General features: G+C 39.6%; 2 protein-coding genes across 2 annotated transcripts; both read left to right on the forward strand.

Annotated features, from left to right (window-relative positions):
- Positions 1 to 43: 43 nt before the first annotated feature.
- slc48a1a (solute carrier family 48 member 1a) lies at positions 44 to 3,084 on the forward strand. The gene is made up of 3 exons (XM_079359711.1): positions 44 to 495; positions 1,509 to 1,676; positions 1,778 to 3,084. The coding sequence occupies exons 1-3, from the start codon at positions 366 to 368 to the stop codon at positions 1,912 to 1,914; spliced, it is 435 nt and encodes a 144-aa protein (XP_079215837.1). The 5' UTR covers positions 44 to 365; the 3' UTR covers positions 1,915 to 3,084.
- A 355-nt stretch (positions 3,085 to 3,439) lies between these two features.
- LOC306833998 (solute carrier family 26 member 9-like) lies at positions 3,440 to 12,836 on the forward strand. Its single transcript, XM_079359710.1, has 21 exons — positions 3,440 to 3,502; positions 5,739 to 5,865; positions 6,085 to 6,224; positions 6,370 to 6,480; positions 6,620 to 6,795; positions 6,894 to 7,058; positions 7,151 to 7,303; positions 7,416 to 7,498; positions 7,677 to 7,824; positions 7,909 to 8,026; positions 8,144 to 8,217; positions 8,319 to 8,414; positions 8,503 to 8,609; positions 8,695 to 8,764; positions 8,841 to 8,933; positions 9,144 to 9,284; positions 9,454 to 9,651; positions 10,335 to 10,389; positions 10,784 to 10,920; positions 11,907 to 11,966; positions 12,061 to 12,836. The coding sequence occupies exons 2-21, from the start codon at positions 5,741 to 5,743 to the stop codon at positions 12,070 to 12,072; spliced, it is 2,262 nt and encodes a 753-aa protein (XP_079215836.1). The 5' UTR covers positions 3,440 to 3,502; positions 5,739 to 5,740; the 3' UTR covers positions 12,073 to 12,836.
- The last annotated feature ends 8,957 nt before the right edge of the window (positions 12,837 to 21,793 follow it).

The raw sequence follows: 21,793 nt of genomic DNA on the forward strand, positions 1-21,793 counted from the left end.
TGAGATCTTTGTAGCACTCAAAAGATAAACACTTGTTTGCTAGCAAAAAAAAAAAAATACACGAAATCTGTGTCTGTGGGGTTTCTTTTGGGGAGGGGGGGGGGGGCTGTACTGGGCAGAGTAATCCCCCCTTCACCAACTTATTTCTCAAGCTGGTTGTGCTGACAGGGGCAGGCGTCGTTCAGCAGAGGGTACTTTTCATTTAGTCCTCCTGTTTCCTGTCATTGAGGATATTAGTTACATAATGTGGAGGCATCGGTAAGCTGTTAGCTGCGCTCTGTTTTCGTTTTTAAAAACAAGGTTTGATCTCGCAACGCCTCTTACATACATATATTTACATCGGAGGAGGTAATATTAAACAAAAAATGGCATTCAGTAGAGTTTACATTAGCATAGGTTACGCTACCTTTGGCACCCTGGTGGGATTTTCGGCTTTCTTGATCTGGAACATTGCATACAAGCAGCCATGGACAGCTGCGATGGGAGGCCTGTCAGGTATGTTCACACACCTTTACAAATACCTCTCAGGTGATGTTGTGACATGCAGGTTTGTATTGTTGCCTGATTAAATGTAGGACACTTAATCCTTTTTCTACGTAGTCTCTCATGTTTTCATTCTCACTTTCTCTTCAACATATTGTTTATTGTTCTGTGTCTGCTGGATTAGTCCTTTTGATATTGGTCACATTTTTGCATATGACCAGATTTGGGGGGGCTTATCCCCTCCCACAGCATGCATTATAATTACTTGAATGAATTACTGCCGTCTATAATTAAATTTTCAGTGAATGTGATTAATTTTTATCATGTGAAATTCCTTGTGTTTAATAAGCTGCTGACCCTTTTTTTGTTATATTCTCGGGCCTGTTCTGATTCATCGACATAATACAGAGTATTGATGAAAAATATAAATCAACAATCAGTGGAGATGCATCATCCTTACATTGGGTGACTTTATCACCTCTTATTTGTTTGTTTATTGATTTGGAGAAACCCCGTCAGTGCTTTCATTTTTACAAAGTGCTTAATGGAGACGGCTCTGTGTTGTTGTTTGTTGTACATTCACAATTATACAATACATGTGAAACAAAGTGAAAGTAAAACACCTGGCAGGCAGGCAGGCAGGCAGGCGACTGCTTGGGGCCCCAGACCGGTATGGGGAGTGCATGAGGATTCACAATTTTGCAATGACAGTAGGAAACAACCCTTAGGGGCCCCATCCGACAGCACTCACGGTCCTTCCATGTATTATTGGTGTGAAAACTAAAGTTTGCCGATAAAAGTCAACCAACAAAAAAGAAAAGGAATTAACCATTAATAGGAGAGAAAACAGAAACGGAGAAGGACTAAGCGTCTGGACCCCCCCCTCCCCCCCATCCATTAACTTGAATTAAAGTTGAACAGTAGCAGCCCTTACGCATTGTAAGTTGATTTTTATTTGTAAAATATGAAATAAAAAATAGTCACTGCTATGTTTGCCTGTCAAAGTGTGTTTTGTGTTTCTGCAGGAGTTTTGGCGCTCTGGGCTCTTGTCACACACATCATGTACCTGCAGGACTTCTGGCGCACCTGGCTCAAAGGCCTCAAGTTCTTCATCGCTGTCGGCATGCTCTTCTCGGTTGTGGCAGTGGCCGCCATCGTCACCTTCCTAACTCTCGCCATCGTACATGAGCAATGTAATCTTCTGACTGATGTCGCACGTTTTCAAGATGAGCCGTTTCAGCGTGTCAGAGAACGAGCGTGAATTCATCGTTCTTCTGTTTTCTCTGCCTCACAGCTCCCACCGACCCAAAGAGCCTCTACCTGGCCTGTGTGTGGAGCTTCCTGACTCTGAAGTGGTCCTTCCTCTTGGCTCTATACTCCCACAGATATCGTCAGGAGTTTGCAGACATCAGCATCCTCAGTGATTTTTAGTGGGTGCTTTCCACATTGAAACGGACTTTGAGGGTTTTAAGCTGGAGCTGCTGAACGAGCTTTAGTTACAGAGAGGAGGAAAAGCAGGCGAGGCTAGATTTAAAAGTCGGCAAACTGTTTTACCACAGTGTTGTTTAACAAGCTCTGTATTTGTATTGTTACCTGTTCAACTACTTTTAATGACCAACATCGTGTTTCTGTAAGTCGTGAGAAGTCAACGAGCTCTGCTGCTTTTGAGGAAACGATCCAAATGATGGTGATCATGGAGGAAACAGAGAGGTGTTGTTTCAAACAGGTTTTATCTTGTTATTGTGTTTTTTTTTATTTCTGTAACAACTATCGCTTACAAGGAAATCACTGTAACAGGCTTTTTATCGAGGTTGTCAAAGTGAACGCTGAAATCAAAACCTTCCTTCCTGAGGCTTTTTTTAGATTATGCTAGGTAGACCAAGTTTATTAAGATGCTTGAATGTTTTTACCCAAATGAGCTTTTTCATAGTTGCAGTTTTCAATCCCAGAATAGTTTCATCTCTAAACACTGACTGTCCTACTTTCCATTAAATCACTCTCTGAGCTCCCTTTAATGTCTTGATGCACTTTGAGAAATCTTTTTATTTTATTTAAGTCGTTCTTTTTTACTTCACCTTTCCTTCTCTACTCGTGCATTACTCCTCAGACAAACTGAAGAAAAGGCTGCCCTGTAAAGGCTGTGCTGTTTCTGCTTTGTTCCACTAGGGGGAGTCCTGCTTTCTTCTGTCGAGAAACAGTCCGTTTAAAAGTTTGAACAGTCCACCAAAGCAAACAAAGAGAAGACGAAAGAAATGGATTTGATGAATAAATGCACTTTAGTCTTTGATAATGAAACCCTTGTTTTGCACACAAATCCTGTTACAAAGGGGGGCGGGGGACATGTCCTTTACTTTACTTCTTACTAACTACTTCTCATGTTTTTCTTAGCCTACTTTTTTTTTTTTTTTAATTCTGTAATGCACTATTTAGTGTAACGTTGATTTTACAGTTAGTATTGTTTATGTGAGTCGAGATAGAAGAGGCTTAATGCGCACCATGAAACATGTTCAGTTGATTTCTGTCCACGATGAGAGGATGAATGTTTGGATTTTACATGTACATAAAAACTGATCCCATTAAAGTTGAATTGGTTGATTATTACACCATGTTGCCTTGCTTGAATGATGGCACCCTTATGAATGAGCAATGAAAGTGACTGAGACATTCTTGATAGGAAGGATGGGTATAAATTCTTCCATTAAGCTCACAGGCTCCACCCAGAAGTTGCACAGGAGAATACATATCAGGGCTTACACAGGTAGAAAATGTCTCAAAACGTCTGATATCTCCAGGAGGAGCTCGAGTGAGCACAGTAGAAAAGAAAAAACAAATTCTAATCTAATACTTGGACTTCAGCTGGAGTTTCTCCTTTCAGTCCCCCGCAGAAAGTCCGATTGGATGATGTGAGAACTCAGCAGGATCTTTATCCGGGCTCCGTTATCCATGTGTGTTTAGGTTTTTATAAAGGAGTCAAACAATAGTCTCATTCACAAATCTGGGTGGCTGCTTCATCGATAAGGTCAGTGCTGTAAAGAAACTCTACATTAACAAAGATCACAGCTTCTTGATATGACACTAAAACTGAAACTCTTTAAAAGTCTGATTCTCTTTCACTTTTTCCCCCTATATTTTGATAACTTTTACTGAAATCCTGTTTACAGCTCATCAAATGTTTTAAAAAAAAGAAGACATTCTTTACTAGAAAATAATGTTTTCAAAAAACATATAAAACATAATTTTTTTTTTACTATGAATATCAGAAAATCATTTATTTATTATTTAATCAGGGACAGAGAGAGAGTGGAGAATGACATGTGGCAGGACTTGTGACACCGCAGGTCAGAATTTGAATAGTGATTACTAGGTAACCGGTGTCCCCAAAAGTATTTCTCTGGTTGATTCTAAAAAGGAATAGGGCCTATCCGCATGTTTTTACCGGCAGATATTATACACACGCCAATCACATTTAGGCCAGCCTGTATCAAACAACAGGTGAACATAGTTTCTTGAATTGCCCCCCCCTTTCTTAATTGCAATAAATGCATTAAAAATGACAGTAAATTGGATAGGATGTTGAGTTATCCATTAATTCAGCTTTAGATGCATATATTGATCAGGAGGAAACATTATTCATGATTAAGTTATAGAAAATAAAAATAGTTATAGTCTTACATGGGTGCATGATAGCAGGGTAAGTGGTAGTTTACAGCAGTAGGTCTGACATTCTTTGACTGTTTGGTGTTCACCGTGACAGCCTGGGGAGGCTGTGAGGCTGTGATCTGCTCCTTACTTTTCATCTGTTTGTTTGTTAAACTTTTCAAATCACCTCGTAAACTTGTGATTTTAAACGTGCTTCATAAGTAGGAGTATTATAATGATGATTATTGGCATATAGGTAAACCAATCAAGCAACAATAATGGCAGTGACTAACAATGAATAACAAACACATGCAGTATGTATGTATGTAGGCACACACATACTAACCTTTGAATAGAAAGGCATGTTAGCCGTGGACTTCAGGTGAATCTTTGACGTGTGTGTGTGTGTGTGTGTGTGTGTGTGGCTTCATTCAGCTCCCAGTGAAACAGGCTGCAGCGTGTTGTGCAGCATTCAGCCACATTGACTGATGGACAGATGATCTACGAAAGACACAGAAACTGTTACAAGTCATTTCCACTGGGGAGATGAAGTTCAGATTAAACCAGATTCAATCATGCAGAGCAGCGACTTCTTTCAACGCTGTTCAAATATTTCACTGAATATTTTCACTGAACGGCTGAAACAACTTTAGACTTTTTCCCCTGTATTACAAACATTAACCCTTTAAAACCTCAAATACCTCCCCTCATGTGTAAAATCTCTCCACAAAACGTTTAATAAAGCCCATAATACACAGTACGCTGACAGGAATAAAGTTCGTCCTCCATGAAAAAATATGAAGCTAACGCTAGCTCTGTTTGCTCAACTCGTTTTTAAATGACACATAGTCACATTCAGTTAAATGTTTGACTAAAGTCTAAAGTTATTAAATCATCAAAAGCTGAACAAATGCATGTTGTGATGCATACAGACTATAAACGCTGTTTGGATGATAAAGATATTCACCTACCGTTTTCTCAAACTTACTGTCTGTTATCTGGAGTCGAGGAGTTCCATTCTCCGTTCTGATTGGTTGAGCCATCGCTGGAGACGCCCTTACGTGACTTTTGGCACAAATAACGCGGCAAGAATGTGCCAAAAGTCATGTACTTGTCTGATGTGATTTGCGACCCGCAGAAGTGAAATCGTGAGGTTGTAGTTACAAAGTTGAGGTTGCACAGAAGATTTACGAACTTGTGGAGAAATGTGAACTTGCAAATAAAATAAAAACACCTGAAGAACAATTTATTACATTTGTTAGTTGTAATGTCTAATTGTTTACCACAAATTTGTGTTGAGCAGATAATGAACCTCCATTATTTAAGGTCAAATCAAAACCTTTCACTTTAAATGTACGTTTACAACATAGAATTTAAACTCCCCTGTTTCAACAGCTGTACAACCACTTCATTTGGGAATTCGTTCAATATTTAACATTTGTAGCCCACTTGTTAAGTCGAATGGTATTGGTGATATCTTGATATGATTCATTTGTAATTTTATGACCCTTAAACACATATAAAGCTCATTACGATGTGATTCTCCTCTCTTGTCCTTGAGGTCACAGCACAACTCTGACTTATCTGTCTTCTTAATATGCTTCAATATGTCATAGCCATGACAGAGAACCGCCCGCGCTATGTGATTGACAGGCCCGCTTATAACCTCGAGGACTTCGACAGAGAGTTTGACAAGAAGAGTCGACAACTGCCTGTCGGAGAGAAACTGAAGAAACCTTTCAGGTACCTAATCACAATCTCTCTGCACAGTCGACGCCAACTACATGTCTTCCTATCACACAGACACACACACACACACACACACACCTACACACACACACACCTCCTCCTCCGACAGCTTTGTGTAATGATCAAACAGAGAACAGCCTTGTAGCTATGACCCCATATGATGTTCAGACTTGTTATTGACTAACAACTCGGCGAACTGTTTGTGTTTGTCAGATGCTCTGTGAAGAGACTGAAGGGCTTATTATTCAGACATCTGCCTATTCTGAGCTGGCTCCCCAAATACAAAGTGAAAGAAAACCTGCTGCTTGATGTCATCAGCGGGGTCAGTGCTGGCACTATTCAGGTTCCCCAAGGTCAGTCCAACCTTCTCTTTTGATGCCTCTGTATATTTCCCTCTGACTCATGCTTGTTGCTGCAGTATTGGCTCCAGTATTTGTATTTCTCTATACGCAGCCATGATTTATTTGACATTTACATAAAGGGGTATCTTTTTTGCAGGAATGGCATTTGCCCTGTTGGCAAACCTCCCTACTGTCAATGGTCTCTATTCGTCTTTCTTCCCCCTCATCCCTTATTTCTTCATGGGCACCACACCTCAGTTGATACCGGGTAAATCAGAGTGATTTATCAGCAGAGATTTTCTATGATGACAGTGATAAGTTGCCAGAGCTGCACAGCACAGATCCGCTGCCTGACTCTACCCAGTTAGTTGTAAAGAAAATAGATGTGATACTATTTTTCTGTGTAGGTACGTTTGCTGTCCTCAGCCTTATGGTGGGAATGGCATGTTCGAGTCTGGCCCCAGAGTCGGACTTCAGTCATTTCAATGCCACTCTAAATGCTACAATAGTGGACAGAGACAGGATGGATGAGGTCCGACTGGGAATATCTGGAACTCTGGCCTGTCTCACTGCAATCATACAGGTACTCATAGCTCTATAATGTAGGTCTTTAAAAGTTCAATTTGAAATAGTACAACTACATAAAAGGAGACACATTGAGAGTGTCTTCTGTCTGTTCAGATTAGCCTTGGCTTCATGCAGTTTGGCTTCATAGCCATCTATCTGTCAGAATCATTCATCAGAGCCTTCATGACGGCTGCATCGCTGCAAGGTTTCATCTCAGTGCTCAAATACATCTTTGACATCAATGTTTCACCTCATAGTAATCCACTGGCCATTATATATGTAAGTGACTCTTTCATACAGCGATTAAAGTACAACAAAAGTCTCCATTAATCTGTAAATGAAAATAAATTTGAAATCTATTTTTGTCACAGAGGCTCATCGAAACCTTTCGCAGTCTTCCTGATACCAACGTAGCATCTCTAGTATTCGCTCTGGTCAGCATCATAGTCCTGATTGTGGTGAAGGAGCTAAATGCCCGCTACCGCCACAAGTTGCCCTTTCCCATACCTGTGGAGATCGTCGTTGTAAGTCATTTTTTGTAATTTTTTGTGTAGTTGTTCAGATTTCTTTTGCAGATTGGTGATGACCATATTGGACTTCAGCCGTGTTTTTTTTTCTTCCTCCTGTTCTGCACAGGTTGTGGTGGCGACAGCCATTTCAGGCTCTTTGAATCTACCTGAGAAATACCACATGGATATAGTGGGACACATTTCTTTGGGGTAAAGGATTCATCATAATCATGTGGTGGCCATTTTACTCTATGGTTATGCTCTGTTTCTGGAGTTAAATGCTATTCTTCAAGTGTTGTTTTGCTGTCGTCTAGGTTAGCAAAACTAAACACAGTCTACATACTATATACTATACTACTGAGATGCATATTTTTTGTGTATTTCCCAGATTCCCAGCACCAATCCTACCAACTGTGAGTCAGTGGGGGGAATTGCTGAGCACAGCTTTCTCTCTGGCAATTGTAGGTTACATCATGAACTTGGCTGTTGCACGGACACTGGCAACAAAGCATGGCTACGATATGGATGCTAACCAGGTGGAATAACAGTGTAACTTTTAAATGTTTGAAACGTGCATTCTGTTAAAATATTGTAAATAAAACAAGTATCTTCTTGAACAGGAAATGTTAGCTCTTGGCTGCAGCAATTTCTTTGGATCGTTCTTTAAAATCCACGTGATCTGCTGTGCCCTCGCTGTGACCATGGCCGTGGACAGCGCTGGTGGAAAATCACAGGTCAGTGATTTGCTGCTTGTAGTCATATTGAAATATTTTCTTTTTCTATAAAGTGAAAATACATAAAGAAAAGAAAAAGAAAAACATATCTCAAACTGCGTTGTTGCCCTCTCACAGTTAGCCAGTTTTTGTGTGATGATGGTCGTAATGGTTACACTTCTTGTACTGGGAGTCTACCTGGGACCACTTCCAAAAGTAAGTGGAAAAGGTACTTATACTAGAAAATGGGTTATGAATTGAAGTTTAGTGCAAACTCTGTGTATGATTAGAGACCAATGGAATCTTGTTTTTCCCAGTCAGTGCTTGGAGCTTTGATTGTAGTCAACCTGAAGACCCCAATCCTACAGCTCTCCGATCCATACTACTTATGGAAGAAGAGCAAGTTGGACTCTGTAGGTTAATCAATGGGAGCAATATTGCAGCACAATGAACTGTTGTTCGCTACATATTTTATCTAAGCCTATTGTTCTTTATTTCCAGTGTGTGTGGGTGGTGACGTTCTTGTCCACATTTTTACTCGGCTTGCCTTATGGAGTTGCTGTCGGAGTGGGCTTTTCCATCCTGGTGGTGATATTCAGGACACAATTGTGAGTAAAACAGCATTGTCAAAGAAAATGAAAACATTGTTTAAAATGAACTTTGTGTCTCATTTTCGTAATGATTTTCTCACAGTCGTAATGGTTCAGCATTGGTTCAGATTGAGGCTACAGATATCTACAAAAACCCAAAGGTGTACAGCAAGGTATGAAACTATTCACCTTGAGTTTCTGTTTCACACAAAAGGAATTGCATCTTATTTTTTCCGTGTTTGTCCACAGGGCATGTCCATAAAGGGTGTGAAAGTTTTGAACTATTGCTCTCCCCTTTATTTTGCAAATGCCGAAATATTTCGCCAGAGGGTCATCAAAAAGGTACATTTCTTTCAATTAAACCTAATATGAGGGATAATATGAGCTTATTTATGTAGTAAAATAAGCCTAGTAGTTTGAAGACATACAAGGATCCACACAAACGTGACCCAAATGCTTTGTCGAAAGGGCTGCCAAAATTGTAAGAAAATCCTACTCATAAATGTTTGAAGGTTTGCCAGCTTTTTTCAATGTGTTAATGTTCACATTTAGACTGGGTTTGACCCTGGAAAACATATCCTGGCCAGGCGGAAGTTGTTGGAGAAAGAACAGAAGGAGAGAGCGAAAAAGGAGAAGAAGGACAAGGAGACAAGAGAGAAGAATCTAAGCTCTATGGTTGACATGAAGATCCAGGTAGAATCATGTAGATATGCCACTCATGCTTAACCTCATAACTCATAAGAAGACACAAATCCCCATCACACATATCATCAACATTTCCAGTTAAATACTGTACATTTATTAAATACAACTTGGGTCCTTTTCTGTACACTTATTTTTTATCTACATCCTCTAAATGTAGACCATATCTCAGCTTGAACTGCAAAAGGACTTTGACTTGAAAGATGACCGACTTTCCATCAGCTTTGTCAACCCTGGATTTAGTGACATTGAGCTGTCAAAGGAGATGCCAGAGCCTGAGTTGCCCTTCCACACCCTCATACTCGACTTGGCAGGTGTCTGCTTTATCGACCTGATGGGCCTCAAAGTCTTGATTAAGGTTAAAAGCTTATTTACATACTTCCTCTTCCTCTTCATTCAGCACTTTTAGGTTTGAAGTTTCCAATAAAATAAGATAAACATAAATAATTATTGTTATCATATAAATACTCATCTGTCAATTACTCTGGGTAAGCTAACATTATTTATTATAATTATTATAATTTATTATAATTAGACCAGCTTCTTTTAGCAGTTCTACATCACTACACGTACCTTATTCTCTTTTGTGAATACACACTCTATTCAAATTGAATATTTTGTTGGCCAGTTAATTCTAGCTGGAAACAAGGTCATGATTTGCTTCAGCTGATGGTAAATGATAAGTTAACTTCCATTAGCATGAACAATAAGACATTTCAATATGGACCATAAAGAAACAGAGAGAAACAAAGTGAGAAAATAGATCAATCTAGATTAAAGTAAAAGAGATCATTGTAATTTCTTAAATGTGGTTGAAATTTGATCCAGTAATTAAAACCTTTCATTTTTTTTATTTTTTTTTTATTTTTTTTTTTACAGAGCTCTAACATAAAACCTTTTTCGAACCCCAGCCTTCATTACTGAACCTTTTTTGAGGAGTAATTGTTTTTTTTTTTGGGAGTAGCCTTTGGGTGTATAAAATCATCTTGATTCCTCCACGTCTGTAAACTTCCTCTTTTTTTTCCTTTTACTCCAACGCAGATGAATTCAAGCTACTCGACGCTGGGAATAAAATTATACCTGGCAAATATTCAAGGTAAAGTCTTACATGACTTTTCACACTTGTTAACTTTACAGAACAGTTGTCATGGCAACAGTGAACAAGGCATTTATTCAAATTAAGTCCATAAGATCTGTTAAGGACACTGCTATACTGTGAGTAAAGAGAGTACATTTGCATGGGGACATATACAGTACACTTCTCAACAATTCCCTCAGTGTGCACATTGCTTTTATTTTCCAGTGATGTTAAGGGTAATTGTAGATTTTTTTTAAAGTGGGATTGATGACACTTCAGTATGAAACCAGTCGTCTTCTCTTTGCAAAGCACACGACTCTTACCATTCAGTTCTCTTTTCACACCAAATGACAGTCCAGTTAAAATCCCTCGTTTCTCTCCCGTGTGATATGTGTTGTCTTGCTGCCTGCAGCCCAGGTGTATGAGGAGCTGAAGGCTGGAGGAGCCTTTGATGACGGAAACATTGCAAGCAGTCATCTCTTCCTTTCTGTCCATGATGCTATTCTGTTTGCACAAGAAAAGTCTGAAGAGCAGCGAGACTCTGCAAAGGTAGCTGCAGCTGCTTTTCATAACGTCACATACACACACAAAGACCTCTTAAAGGTTCTAATGTCAGGGATTTAGGACAGGATTATAAAACCTTTCAAAAGCAAAATAGCTTTCTTACTTCTACATTCCTCTCTTGGCAAAGCTTTTGTCATCTTATCTGGTTCAACAAGGGCAACCAGAAAGGTCACAAGGGATTACAGTTGATGTGACACATAAAATGCTTCAACAAATAAAGTTAAATCAAGGTCATGCTTCTGAACACATAATACATTCTCCTTATGATTATGAAATTGGGTCATACTGTGGCTTTTAGTGGTTGTAAGGGAAGAAAATAGGTATGGCAAAAGTCTATGCCACACTTTTATTTATTAAATATTTATATATGATCTATTTAAAGAACACGTGGAGAAGGGTCAGTAGGGGACAGTACGTTGTGGTTATGCACTTTAAGGCCGGTCATCTGCAAACAACAAGAGAAGAAGAAGTATACTAGTATAGTAAAGTATACTACTTTAAGGGATGTGTGTGTGTGTGTATATATATATATATATATATATATATATATATATATATGCATACATTTACATATATATACACACATATATATATATATATATGCATACATTTACATATATATACACACATATATATATATATATATATATATATATAGAGAGAGAGAGAGAGAGGAAGAGAGGAAGAGTATATATATATATTCTAATTGATGGCTTTAGTTAATGGCTTTTAATGACACTTTCAGACCTTCTTTGATGCAACATGATTCTAATTTATATTAAATGTTGTCATATTTAAAGCACACACATAATGCTTTAGGGAATGATTAACCAGTGACTTCATAATAGTTTACCAAAAAACATTTGTTTGTGTCATATTCGCTATATTCCCTTAGATATACAGTTACAGATAGACCGTTTATTTTTTGTGCTTTTGTCTGTTTGACTTTAAATTGTCTTTATTGTCTGCAGGCAGAGAAAGAAACTCAGGAGCTGTCCCTCTACATGAATGGGGAGCTGGATCTAGAGCAGGTACTGGTTTGGACACAACAAGACGATTTCACCAACCTATTTACTCTGACCTTTGAGCCAATGGAAATGATGCTGTATTTTTATTCTTTTACAGGAACTGTTTTGAATTTTTCAAAGGAGAAGATATGAAGGAAACATCATATCTATTTTTTTTTTCACTTTATGGTTGGGAATTAATAAGAAATCAGTATCACTTGACTTTACTGGCAGTACTGTTATAAACCAGCACAGGAGATCCTTCAAAAGACTGACAAAAGTAGATAATGAGGAATTTCTAGGCCACAGTTTGTCCACCTCTCACAGTTACCATGGAGACAACCTGCTGACGGGGCAGTCACAGAACAAGAAATGGTCTTGTAATTACCGGAAAGTGTGCATGGCTACAGCTGTGAGGTAAAGCCAGCCCAGCAGACTTGTTTAGTCTCACGAGACCCTGAGAAAACCTGGACACCATCAGCAGTTTGACTTCTTATAAACTCTGTTGGGTTTCCAGGTATTTCTTCATAAGGAAGACAAAAGCTAAAACAATGGTTGTAATTGTTGCCAGCGACGCCAGAAGAGTGACTTCAACCAAGAGAAATATGTAAGCCAAACAACTTGTGTTTGTTTAGCAGATGACAAAGGCTTGTGGTTTCTGGCATGGTGTGCAGTGTGTTGGTATGCATGTGATGCATGAATGGATTCATTAGGCTATTAAGAAATCCTCCTGAGGTATTCTGGCACACATCTGCTCCTCTGCTCGTCCTTCTTCCTCTCCACAGCAAATTGGCACCACCAGTGATTACAAGGTTTCTATGGCCATCAGGTTTAATTTGAAGCACAGGGAAAGTCTCTCATCACTTAATGTGTACGGTTATGCTTAATTTCATCACCTGCAGCTCACCCTTCTGTTTCTTTTCCCCTCCATTGTTTTTCAGAGTGTCTGTGAAAGCCCCTTGCTTTGCTTGAGCTGGATTCAATTAATTAGGAATTTGAAGGTTACATTTTTTTTTAAAACATTGTCAAATGGTTAAGATGCCTGACTATCTTGTCATACCTCTCATGTCTATGAACGATCAAATACAAATGTAGGTCATCAGATGTCCTGAATTATTTTGTGTTTTTTCTGAAAGGATGATGTTGGGACTGTTGTTTTTTTTGCCATCATGAGGAAGTTGTGTTTCCTTTTTTAAAGATGGTTGTTCTTAGTGTTTGCACTGAGGCTTGTTAGAGCCTGAAATGCAACAACCACCCAAAAAGCAACAATGACGCGAAATGTTATAAAAGAAATGTAACAAAACCCAAAATGTAAGAACTGGTCTATAATGTAACAAAATGCTGAGCCCAAAATTCAGTAAAGTTCCATTATCCATTATCAGGAGAACAAATACGACGTTATGGGCTCAACATTTTGTTACATTTTAGACCAGTTCTTACATTTTGGGTTTTGTTACATTTCTTTTATAACATTTCAGGCTCTAATAAAGCTTTTTCCCTCTACAGCAATTATTTTATCTTTTTAATCCCTTCATTACCCATGAAGAGAGCTCTCAGCCAATTATATCCTATTTTTTATACATTTTGCATTGTCAATAATATTGAGGTTGTAATAAAATAAACTATATGTAAAGAGGCCTTTTTTTTTTTTATTGAATGCTACACAATCATTTTGACCATCTTATAAATGAATGAATGAATGAAGTGTGCTATCATTAAACAAGCACCCTGACATGGTTTAAAGAGGATATATGGTGTAATCCATATTCAGGAAGTATGGGAGAACCAGCAGGTGCACGGTGATTGTAGCTTGGGAGCTAAATGCGAAAAAAAAAAAAAATACCCACGTTGGATTCTCAGCACCCTGGTAAGTTTAAAACGAACTCTGACTCCCATTTCTCTGGATTGTGTTTGCTTGCTGTTGCTGTCGTTACTCAGGAGTTTCTGTTTTGTCAGGTTGTTTTCATAATTTATCTGTTGCTTGATATTTCCTGCTGCACCCACCGCGGTGTAAAACTTCTCTTAAGGTGACTGTTGGTCAGCCGGAGTTTGAGTTTGATCATGCTTGCTGCTTGTTCAAGTGGAGTTTCACTTTATCACGTTCATGCGGTTGTATTGGTTTATAAAGTGCATTAACAGGCTACGTTAGCAGACTTTAAGCGGTAGGCATGTTTGCTTATTGTGTTGGACATTAAATCAGCTCCTGTTGCCGATGTGCATTTAGAGTGTAAGATAAAATAAGATGATCCTTTAGCGGAGACATTTACAGTGGTACAGCAGCAAATCAGGATAACAGAGGAAAATCCCACAGAGCAAAATTAAATTAGAGGATGTTAAAATGTAAAGAAAAAAAAGTGCGTCAGAAAATAGTTAAAACAAGCCAGTAACTTAAAGTCTGTAAGTCTGTATAAACGGTAGCCTGTTGTACGTGGGTAATATTTTTTTTTCTGTGTTTGTGTTTAAATTATTGACATTAATCTGAAATGGGTCAGATGTTCTGTGTTTTTAAATAAGCAATGACCTAGATATCACTTGAAATACTTCCCCTCCTTTTATAGAAGATCAGTCATCGTGTTTCACTGGGATATTTTAAAGACCTATGATGCTCCAACATCATCTCACCTGTTTTACATGATGGCCTATTTTGCCAGATTTCACCTAATATTTGAAAATCTTCAAAAGCAGAAATGGAGCTGCAGGAGAACCTAACAGGAACTCTGGCACACTTTACTTTACTGTTAGGACAAACTTGTAAGGAATGTGGATGTTCTCGCTTCAGTTGTAAACATACCGATACAATTATTATTATGTATATAGGTCATTAGGTCATATGTGTGGGAAGTAGGTCTCATCTTCATTTATATCCGAGTCCCTAAGGTCACAAATATTTTCAGTGCCTTGCTCAGGGGCAGATTTGTTAAACACCTTTCACACCCTTTAGGTTACAAAGTAATCCTTTCTTACTGCTCAGTCTTACCTTATCACATTTCAAGGTGGCTGTTTCTCTAATCTCCTATTTTACCTTTTAATGTGACCTTCTGGATATTGTTACAAATAATTAACACTCATAGTATATATATATATATATATATATATATATATATATATATATATAAAAGAGGTACTGTTTGAATGGAGTATCTCAATCCCTGTAATTGCAAGTTCCCACAGAAATTAATTTTACACCTCTTGCACATTCATTGACCGTGCTGGTTTAATTAACAAGGTCTCTTTTAGGAGTTTGAGATAGGATGGATTTATGTATTAAATTTGTTTACACGCCCGGTGGTTTCATTCTATTGAGACAAATTGTGTGTTGTCGGAGGGTTATCTTCTCATTGAGACTCGGGACCTCGTCATTTAACACTCGCCTGCGTTTAAGAGGAGCGGTCCCTTAGAGAATATTCAGCTGTAACCTTTATGAACCGAGGTGTAAACTTGGGGTGTTCAAATGATAATGAAGCAGGAAGGTGATGAAAGTCTTTTGCACCAATGGGCTGTGGGCTCGCAGGAACAATCTAAGCGAATGAAGTTGACAGAGGAACCAAAACCACTCCTGGAAATTTAAATAGCTTCTGTTTGACATTGATCAAGCGATAACAGTTGGCGTTTAGCATATGAATTTTATAGCCCGACGTGGGGGGGCCTATTGTGCTTCATTAACAAACCCCATTTGCAGCCTGGGAATCATAAATCTTGATTGTGCCATGTCAGCGAATTGTCTTTGGACAGGTTTTGTTTACAAAGTTGCACAGGGCAAATCTGACCACCGATAGCTGATTTTAATTAATGTGCCATATTGTCTCATTCCAGAAGTCCACCAGCAATTAAATGCACCAATAATGGAACAGTCTCTGGTAATTAATTATGGCATACAATTATTGAGTCTGCGTGTCTGACTGGAGGTTGGTTAATTATTTAGATTTAAATTAAGTCACAACCCCGTGTCTGATGGAAAATGCAGCTCACCCTGCTTACCCTGTTGTGAGTTCTCTTTAACATCTTAGAGATGTAATAAGTGCTTTCATTTCACGGTACCCTTGTTTCATTCAAATGAATTGACCTTTGTGGTATGATAAAGAACTGTGAGCTAAGCTCAGAGGTTTCTGAATTTTCCGGCCTTGGCACTACGGTCGCAAACATTAAATGTCTTTTAGTCGGTCGAGTGAATCTCTCAATGAGACGTCAACTCGTACATGAGATGAGACGTTTTTGTTTGACAAAAGGAAAGGCCGATCTGGTCTCTTCATGACACCTGTATACTCATTTCACTCTTCACGTTGTCTCTTCAGTCTGTCAAACCTGAGAGTTTGCATTTCAGCTTATTCTTATTTATCTTTAAGTGACGTCTGTACAAGTCCTCGTTTCACCCTCTTGCCTGGGACGGTTTGTTTAAGCTGTTGTCTCTTAGGGCGCACAAACACTATGCAGCGTGTAAGGAGTCAAAGCACGCTTCACGCTCAAAGTCAAGTTCGTTGGACTGAAGTGTGAGTGCTCTGATCCATGCTCATGCCCGGTCCTGAAAAACAAAAACAAATCCTTGTGTTGTGGCTGTATCCGACGAATGTGACTCGAAGTCAGTAGCAGCCATGTTCTCCGATGTGTGGCCGCAGACTCGACCGCACGTCGGACTTGTTAGAGCCCGAAATGTAACAACGACCTGAACATGTTCTGAAACATGACTGGGAGTTTTAAAGTCTGCATTACAAGTCAACTTTAAATGTCCGAAACATTTTTCGAGGATACAGGATATGGGAAACTTCACGGCTCTGCGAAGAGCACGGTGACACTTCCACTCATCTTTTAGATTATTTTTGTGTGAATGGAAGGAAGGATTTAATTCAGGTTTCGTAGACACACCAGTAAACCAAAGCTGGCAAAGAAAGACAACACTTGAAAAGATGACACATTTGACCTTCCCTCTGAGAATACATGTCATAAAACAAAGATTGATTTGCAGCTTTTGTTTTGGACAGAAATGCAAATGAGCGCCATCAGTGTTTTTTATTTTTTATTTTTTAAATCTTTCATCCCCCCCATCAACTCATTAAACAGAACGGCAGGTACTGTTTGCTCTCCTGTCTTCTTATTAGATGAAAACGGCAGCGTGATGACTGCAGATAGCAGCTCCACACTGAGCCGTTCAGTAGCAGCGGGGAAATTAGACAAGACAATGCAAAACAACGCAGTGTGGTGCAACGCTGGGGGAACTCATTAGAAGAGTACAGCACGGGAGGAAGCCGCATGACGCCGTGCAACATGTCATCGGGGTGTTGTGAGTGTTATTACACAATCATAATTTGATAGCTGCTGTACAATTACTTCATTAATTTTGAGAAGCTTGCATACTAAACCTAGAGGCAGAAAAAGGACACACATGAGAAAAATGTTGACTGCAGTAAGTAAGTCAGAGCTCAGGATTTCAGTTAAATAGTGGAGTTGAATATTTGTGTATCCAATTATCATCTCAGGAGGGGATTGTGATTTCATGATTAAATTCTACTTCTGCCTCATTAGTTCCACAGAAAGTAGTATTATGGAGGAAGATGCTTCGAAATTTACAAGTTACGGGACAGAAGATAGAATCTGGGTGGCCTTACTGGTATTTTGCAGCCATGAACCACTAGGTGGCACTGTTGCAAAACAAAGAAAAGAGATACCTCCTGTAAAAACCCTGAAAAACCCTGAAAAAAACATGAGTGTTCTTCATGAGTGTTTTGTCAGTCACATTTTGTTCACATATAAAGCCAATAGATGAAGATGTAGTAGATAAACAAGACTCAGGTCCAAGTCCTGGAAAATTAATATCAAAAATCAAAATAAAGCTGTTGCTTGGGAGCTTTAGTTCCTGTATCGGTAGCTGAATCAAATTCAGAAAAGTCTTTTCTGTAGTTTCTTGTCGCTGCTTTGATCCATAAATAAGGTTCTTTTTCCCCCCGTGGGTCTTCATTCTGTGCTCCTTGCAGTTTCATATGATGTGTCAGTGTTTCCATGATGACGACTTCCTCTTGGCTCTACCAAGTGGCAACCTCTGGTGTTGAAAAATGAAGCCAATGAAGAAGTATGCAATCCTGCAGTTTGTGGAGGGAGCACTGGAAGTCACAAACACGCCACCGTAAAAAGATCCAATAAGAGAAGTTGTTGTCCTCGTGGGCACACACTGAACGTGAGGGGATTTTTTCAAATAACTATTGTACAAGTGATGTGTCTTATGGATTGTTTTGTTCGTAGCTGACCTGACTGACAGGTGGGCGCCATGTAGCGGTTTGTGAACCGGGTTAAACTCCGCCCCATCTCTGGCTCTCAGCCTGTCGTTAGGTTGACTGAGACAGCGTTTCCACTTTCCAGCATGGCGGCTGCTGCCTGTTGACTTCCCGAGCCCGCTGTTGTTTTTTTTTAGGAAGTCTATTGTTTTCTGAAATGTGTCTTATATTGTTCTTTGTGCATTGTTCAGGTTTTTTTTTGTGTGTGTGAATATTATTTGTTTGGTGAAATGTAGTCCTTTGTGAGCTCTTGTGTTCTCTGAAGCCTTCATAAATATTCTCAACATTCAGCCAGACACGATGCCAATAAACACACAAAGGTGGCGTAAACCCCAGTCACCCTGTATGTAAACATGTTTCTGCAGCAGACGCTCTCGTCTGAAGTGATGTTCGAGTGATGGTGGACTGCCAAAAGAGCCATCAGTCACACTTGAGCTGCATCTCTTAACAGCTTGACAAACTTTGTTAATGTCAGGCTTGAAGAATCGACCTGTCACGAGTGTGGTTCGGCTCGACTTTAGAGACACGCAGCGGCTGTGTCTGAGTGTGACGGAGCACGCTGAGGCCATTAACCACACACGCATTAGTGAAATTGCCCTCTGCTTCAACTGCGTAATGCATCAGAATCATTAACACAAACATTTGCAAATTAGCTTTCTAGTGAGCCTTACATGAAAGCACTCTGAGTAGTTTTTTTATGTATTACTCATTAACCATAAAAAACAAAGCTTACACATAAAATGGAAAACCATGGCAAGTTTTTAAACGAGAGGGTCCGCCAGCTCTGGAGGTCTTTGCCTCGGTACAGAGGGAGGCTGCCGGTCGGCCCCCCTCCGCCAAACCTTCACCATATTAGGCTTGTGAATGCATTTCATTGGTTATCTTTGAACATAGAAACAGAACAGACAGAACAGCCGTCTCCCTGCACAGCATTATGGCTTCCTTCTCACTGCTCTCTTATGTTGACCAGCAGCACGTCTTCACCTAACTTCTTCCTCACAGCTAATACAAAAAGAACTAATGTTGGTTTGCAAAGTTTAACTCATAAAACTATCTCAGTACTTGCAGGTAATAATCAGTTTGTATTATCTGGTAGAGCAGCAGCGTGCAGATTAAACTTTAGTTATGCACCTGTTTGAGTGTGCTCCTTTCTCTGCTGTCTCTTTTTAATTGTACCTGAGGATCTGTGTGTGTCATTAAAATGAAACAACACTGACACATCTCAGTAGTGTCAGCTTTTACAACACTGGTTGCATAGAAGACACTTAAAACTGCTCAAAAGTACAACTACAATTTTCATCCTTAGTTTTCAATAACAGTTACACATCTGCTGTAATGACCGTCCTGGCCACAGGATGGCACTGTGGATTTATCTGTAAACCCCGCTGAGCAGCTCTTGTCTGATCAGCAGGAAAAAAAACAAAAAAACTTTGAAGAAGTCTCAGATTCCCCGAAGGAAACCATGAAAGACAAAGTTGTGAGAGCTGAAGCCGAGGCGATTAAACAGAAAGTCTGAGTGTAAAAAGAGCTGGAGTTGTGATCTCGTTTCCCTGTGATCCATATATATTGAGCAAAGGCAGACTGATGGCTGAGCGGGGACTTGCTGCACCTCAGTGGACCTGCAGATGAATGAAGATGCAAATGGAGGGAGGGGGGAAGTTAAAGCCTTTAGTGACACTAAGAGCACCCCAGAGGCCCGAGCACCAGAACGCTCAGCCTGTGCACATCAAGGACTCAACCCGTCTGTCTGAGCGTCCTCCTGGCACGCGTCACATCCCGTCCATCTACATTCTCACCCAGACAAACACTCGACTCCTTATGCCACGCCGAGCCAATGACAAGAGACAGATGTGCCCTCCTCAGAGAATCCACTTTGATAAGCTGCTGCTCCACCCAACTACCAAATAACCAGCAGAATAAAAACCTGAAAGGACCAATTTTACATGAGAATGGGCATGCCTGGAGACCGTATCCTCGCACGTTGGCTTCGCCTTTGCTGTAAATGTCAATTTCATGTCAGATCCTTTCTCCATTCAAGCATGACGCCTGTGATTGCTTCATCCTTTTGCATGAGAAAGGCTTGAAATGAACATTGGACCTATTCTGGTGCTCATTGACAATGAATACCTGCTAAAGGCTGTTTGCCGACAAAACCCTGATCAAGTCCTGCCAAATACAAAAATGAATTTGTGCTCTGCGGGGGCTGACCTGTAAGGTTGATATAAATAGACACTATGTAATTATAATGATCAGTGGTAATCAAAGTACTGAACTGCAGATCTTCAGCCATGTTTTCAACCATAAGCTGATGTGAGCAGGGACTGACCTCAAATCAATGTTGAGATTTATTAAACATTTGACCTCGATTTACAATTAATGAGCGATTATTTAGTTTTTGTTTTTTGCTCTCTATTGTCAATATGCTCCACTATCAAAGCTGGGATATTGTTTCTAATGAACGAGTGCATATTGAACTATTTTGTGGTGAAGACAATATAACGCATACAAAAAACATGCAATATAATTATCTGTACAGTAATTTCACACATTTATTTATATCTGCTTATACTACTTACCTCCTGCACTATGAGCCAGTGCAAAGAGTTCTGGTTCTTCTCTGCACTGTAAAGTTCCAGTTTGAAGGACAACAAAGAAACATTTGAACTGAAATCAAAGCATCCCTTAAAAACGAAAACGACACAGTTTAGATTTAATGTAGAAATGAACTTCTTTAAAACAGTACAACATAAATAACTTGGATTTCTTGCTAACTGCTTTTCTCCAGTGTTTACATTTGACTTCTTATTGTTCTGTGTCGTCTTCCCTAAAGACGAGATGTGTCCAAACGACAGACATTGCTTCAATGTTGCGGATCAAACGTGTTGTCACGGTGACTCTGGCCTGAAAAAGACAAAATGAAATAATTAATAATGGGCGAGATTAAATCGATTATTTGTTCCAAAGGTCGATTTCGATTAATTCCCCAGCCCGAGCTGTGAACCAAAGAGAGAGCACAAACACATGTACTGTATTGTACATGTATTGTACTGTGCATTTGTGTTAGTGTATTATTAATTTTGACACTGTGTGTACCGGAGTTTGGCTGCAACTTACGATAATAAAACAAAGACATCAAACAATTATTGGTGGTCTGGTTTCACTGATACCATATCTAAGTTTCTAACTTTGTTTAGTGGCAAGCTTCCTGCTGTGTAGTTCTAGAGTTCTGCTCTTCATGCTCAGAGTGTTTATAGTTTTCTTCATCCAGCTTCGGGTGGGACCTGGGCTATGCTAAGCAGTGTCACAAGCAGGATGCCGGCCCCGTGTGGCATGCTGTTTCTGTGAGTCACTCAGGCATGTAGTACTCTGGCTTTCCCCTCCACTGGTTACAGAAACACAGGTGAGCCCACAGCAGGTGAACCTGTCACAGTCAGCACCTGCAGGATCCCAACAGCCAGCAGGGGAAAACTGAAGGACAGAGGAAGTTTAGTTGGGAAGAGTTGTGCCGGGCCACCTGGGAAGTGATGAAGGTGAAACACAGTGTAGTCCTAAAGACACACAGAGGGAGTGACAAACTGTTACACAATG

Source organism: Symphodus melops (assembly GCF_947650265.1).
Source record: "Symphodus melops genome assembly, chromosome: 13".
NCBI classification, from domain to species: Eukaryota; Metazoa; Chordata; class Actinopteri; order Labriformes; family Labridae; genus Symphodus; species Symphodus melops.

Excerpts from the sequence above, each read along its gene's own strand:
- slc48a1a (XM_079359711.1), top strand. The coding sequence starts at position 366 with ATGGCATTCAGTAGAGTTTACATTAGCATAGGTTACGCTACCTTTGGC. Across the intron at positions 496-1,508 it reads TGCGATGGGAGGCCTGTCAG|GAGTTTTGGCGCTCTGGGCT; the intron begins GTATGTTCACAC and ends GTGTTTCTGCAG. Across the intron at positions 1,677-1,777 it reads CGCCATCGTACATGAGCAAT|CTCCCACCGACCCAAAGAGC; the intron begins GTAATCTTCTGA and ends TCTGCCTCACAG.
- LOC306833998 (XM_079359710.1), top strand. The coding sequence starts at position 5,741 with ATGACAGAGAACCGCCCGCGCTATGTGATTGACAGGCCCGCTTATAAC. Across the intron at positions 6,225-6,369 it reads CACTATTCAGGTTCCCCAAG|GAATGGCATTTGCCCTGTTG; the intron begins GTCAGTCCAACC and ends TCTTTTTTGCAG. Across the intron at positions 7,825-7,908 it reads ACGATATGGATGCTAACCAG|GAAATGTTAGCTCTTGGCTG; the intron begins GTGGAATAACAG and ends CTTCTTGAACAG.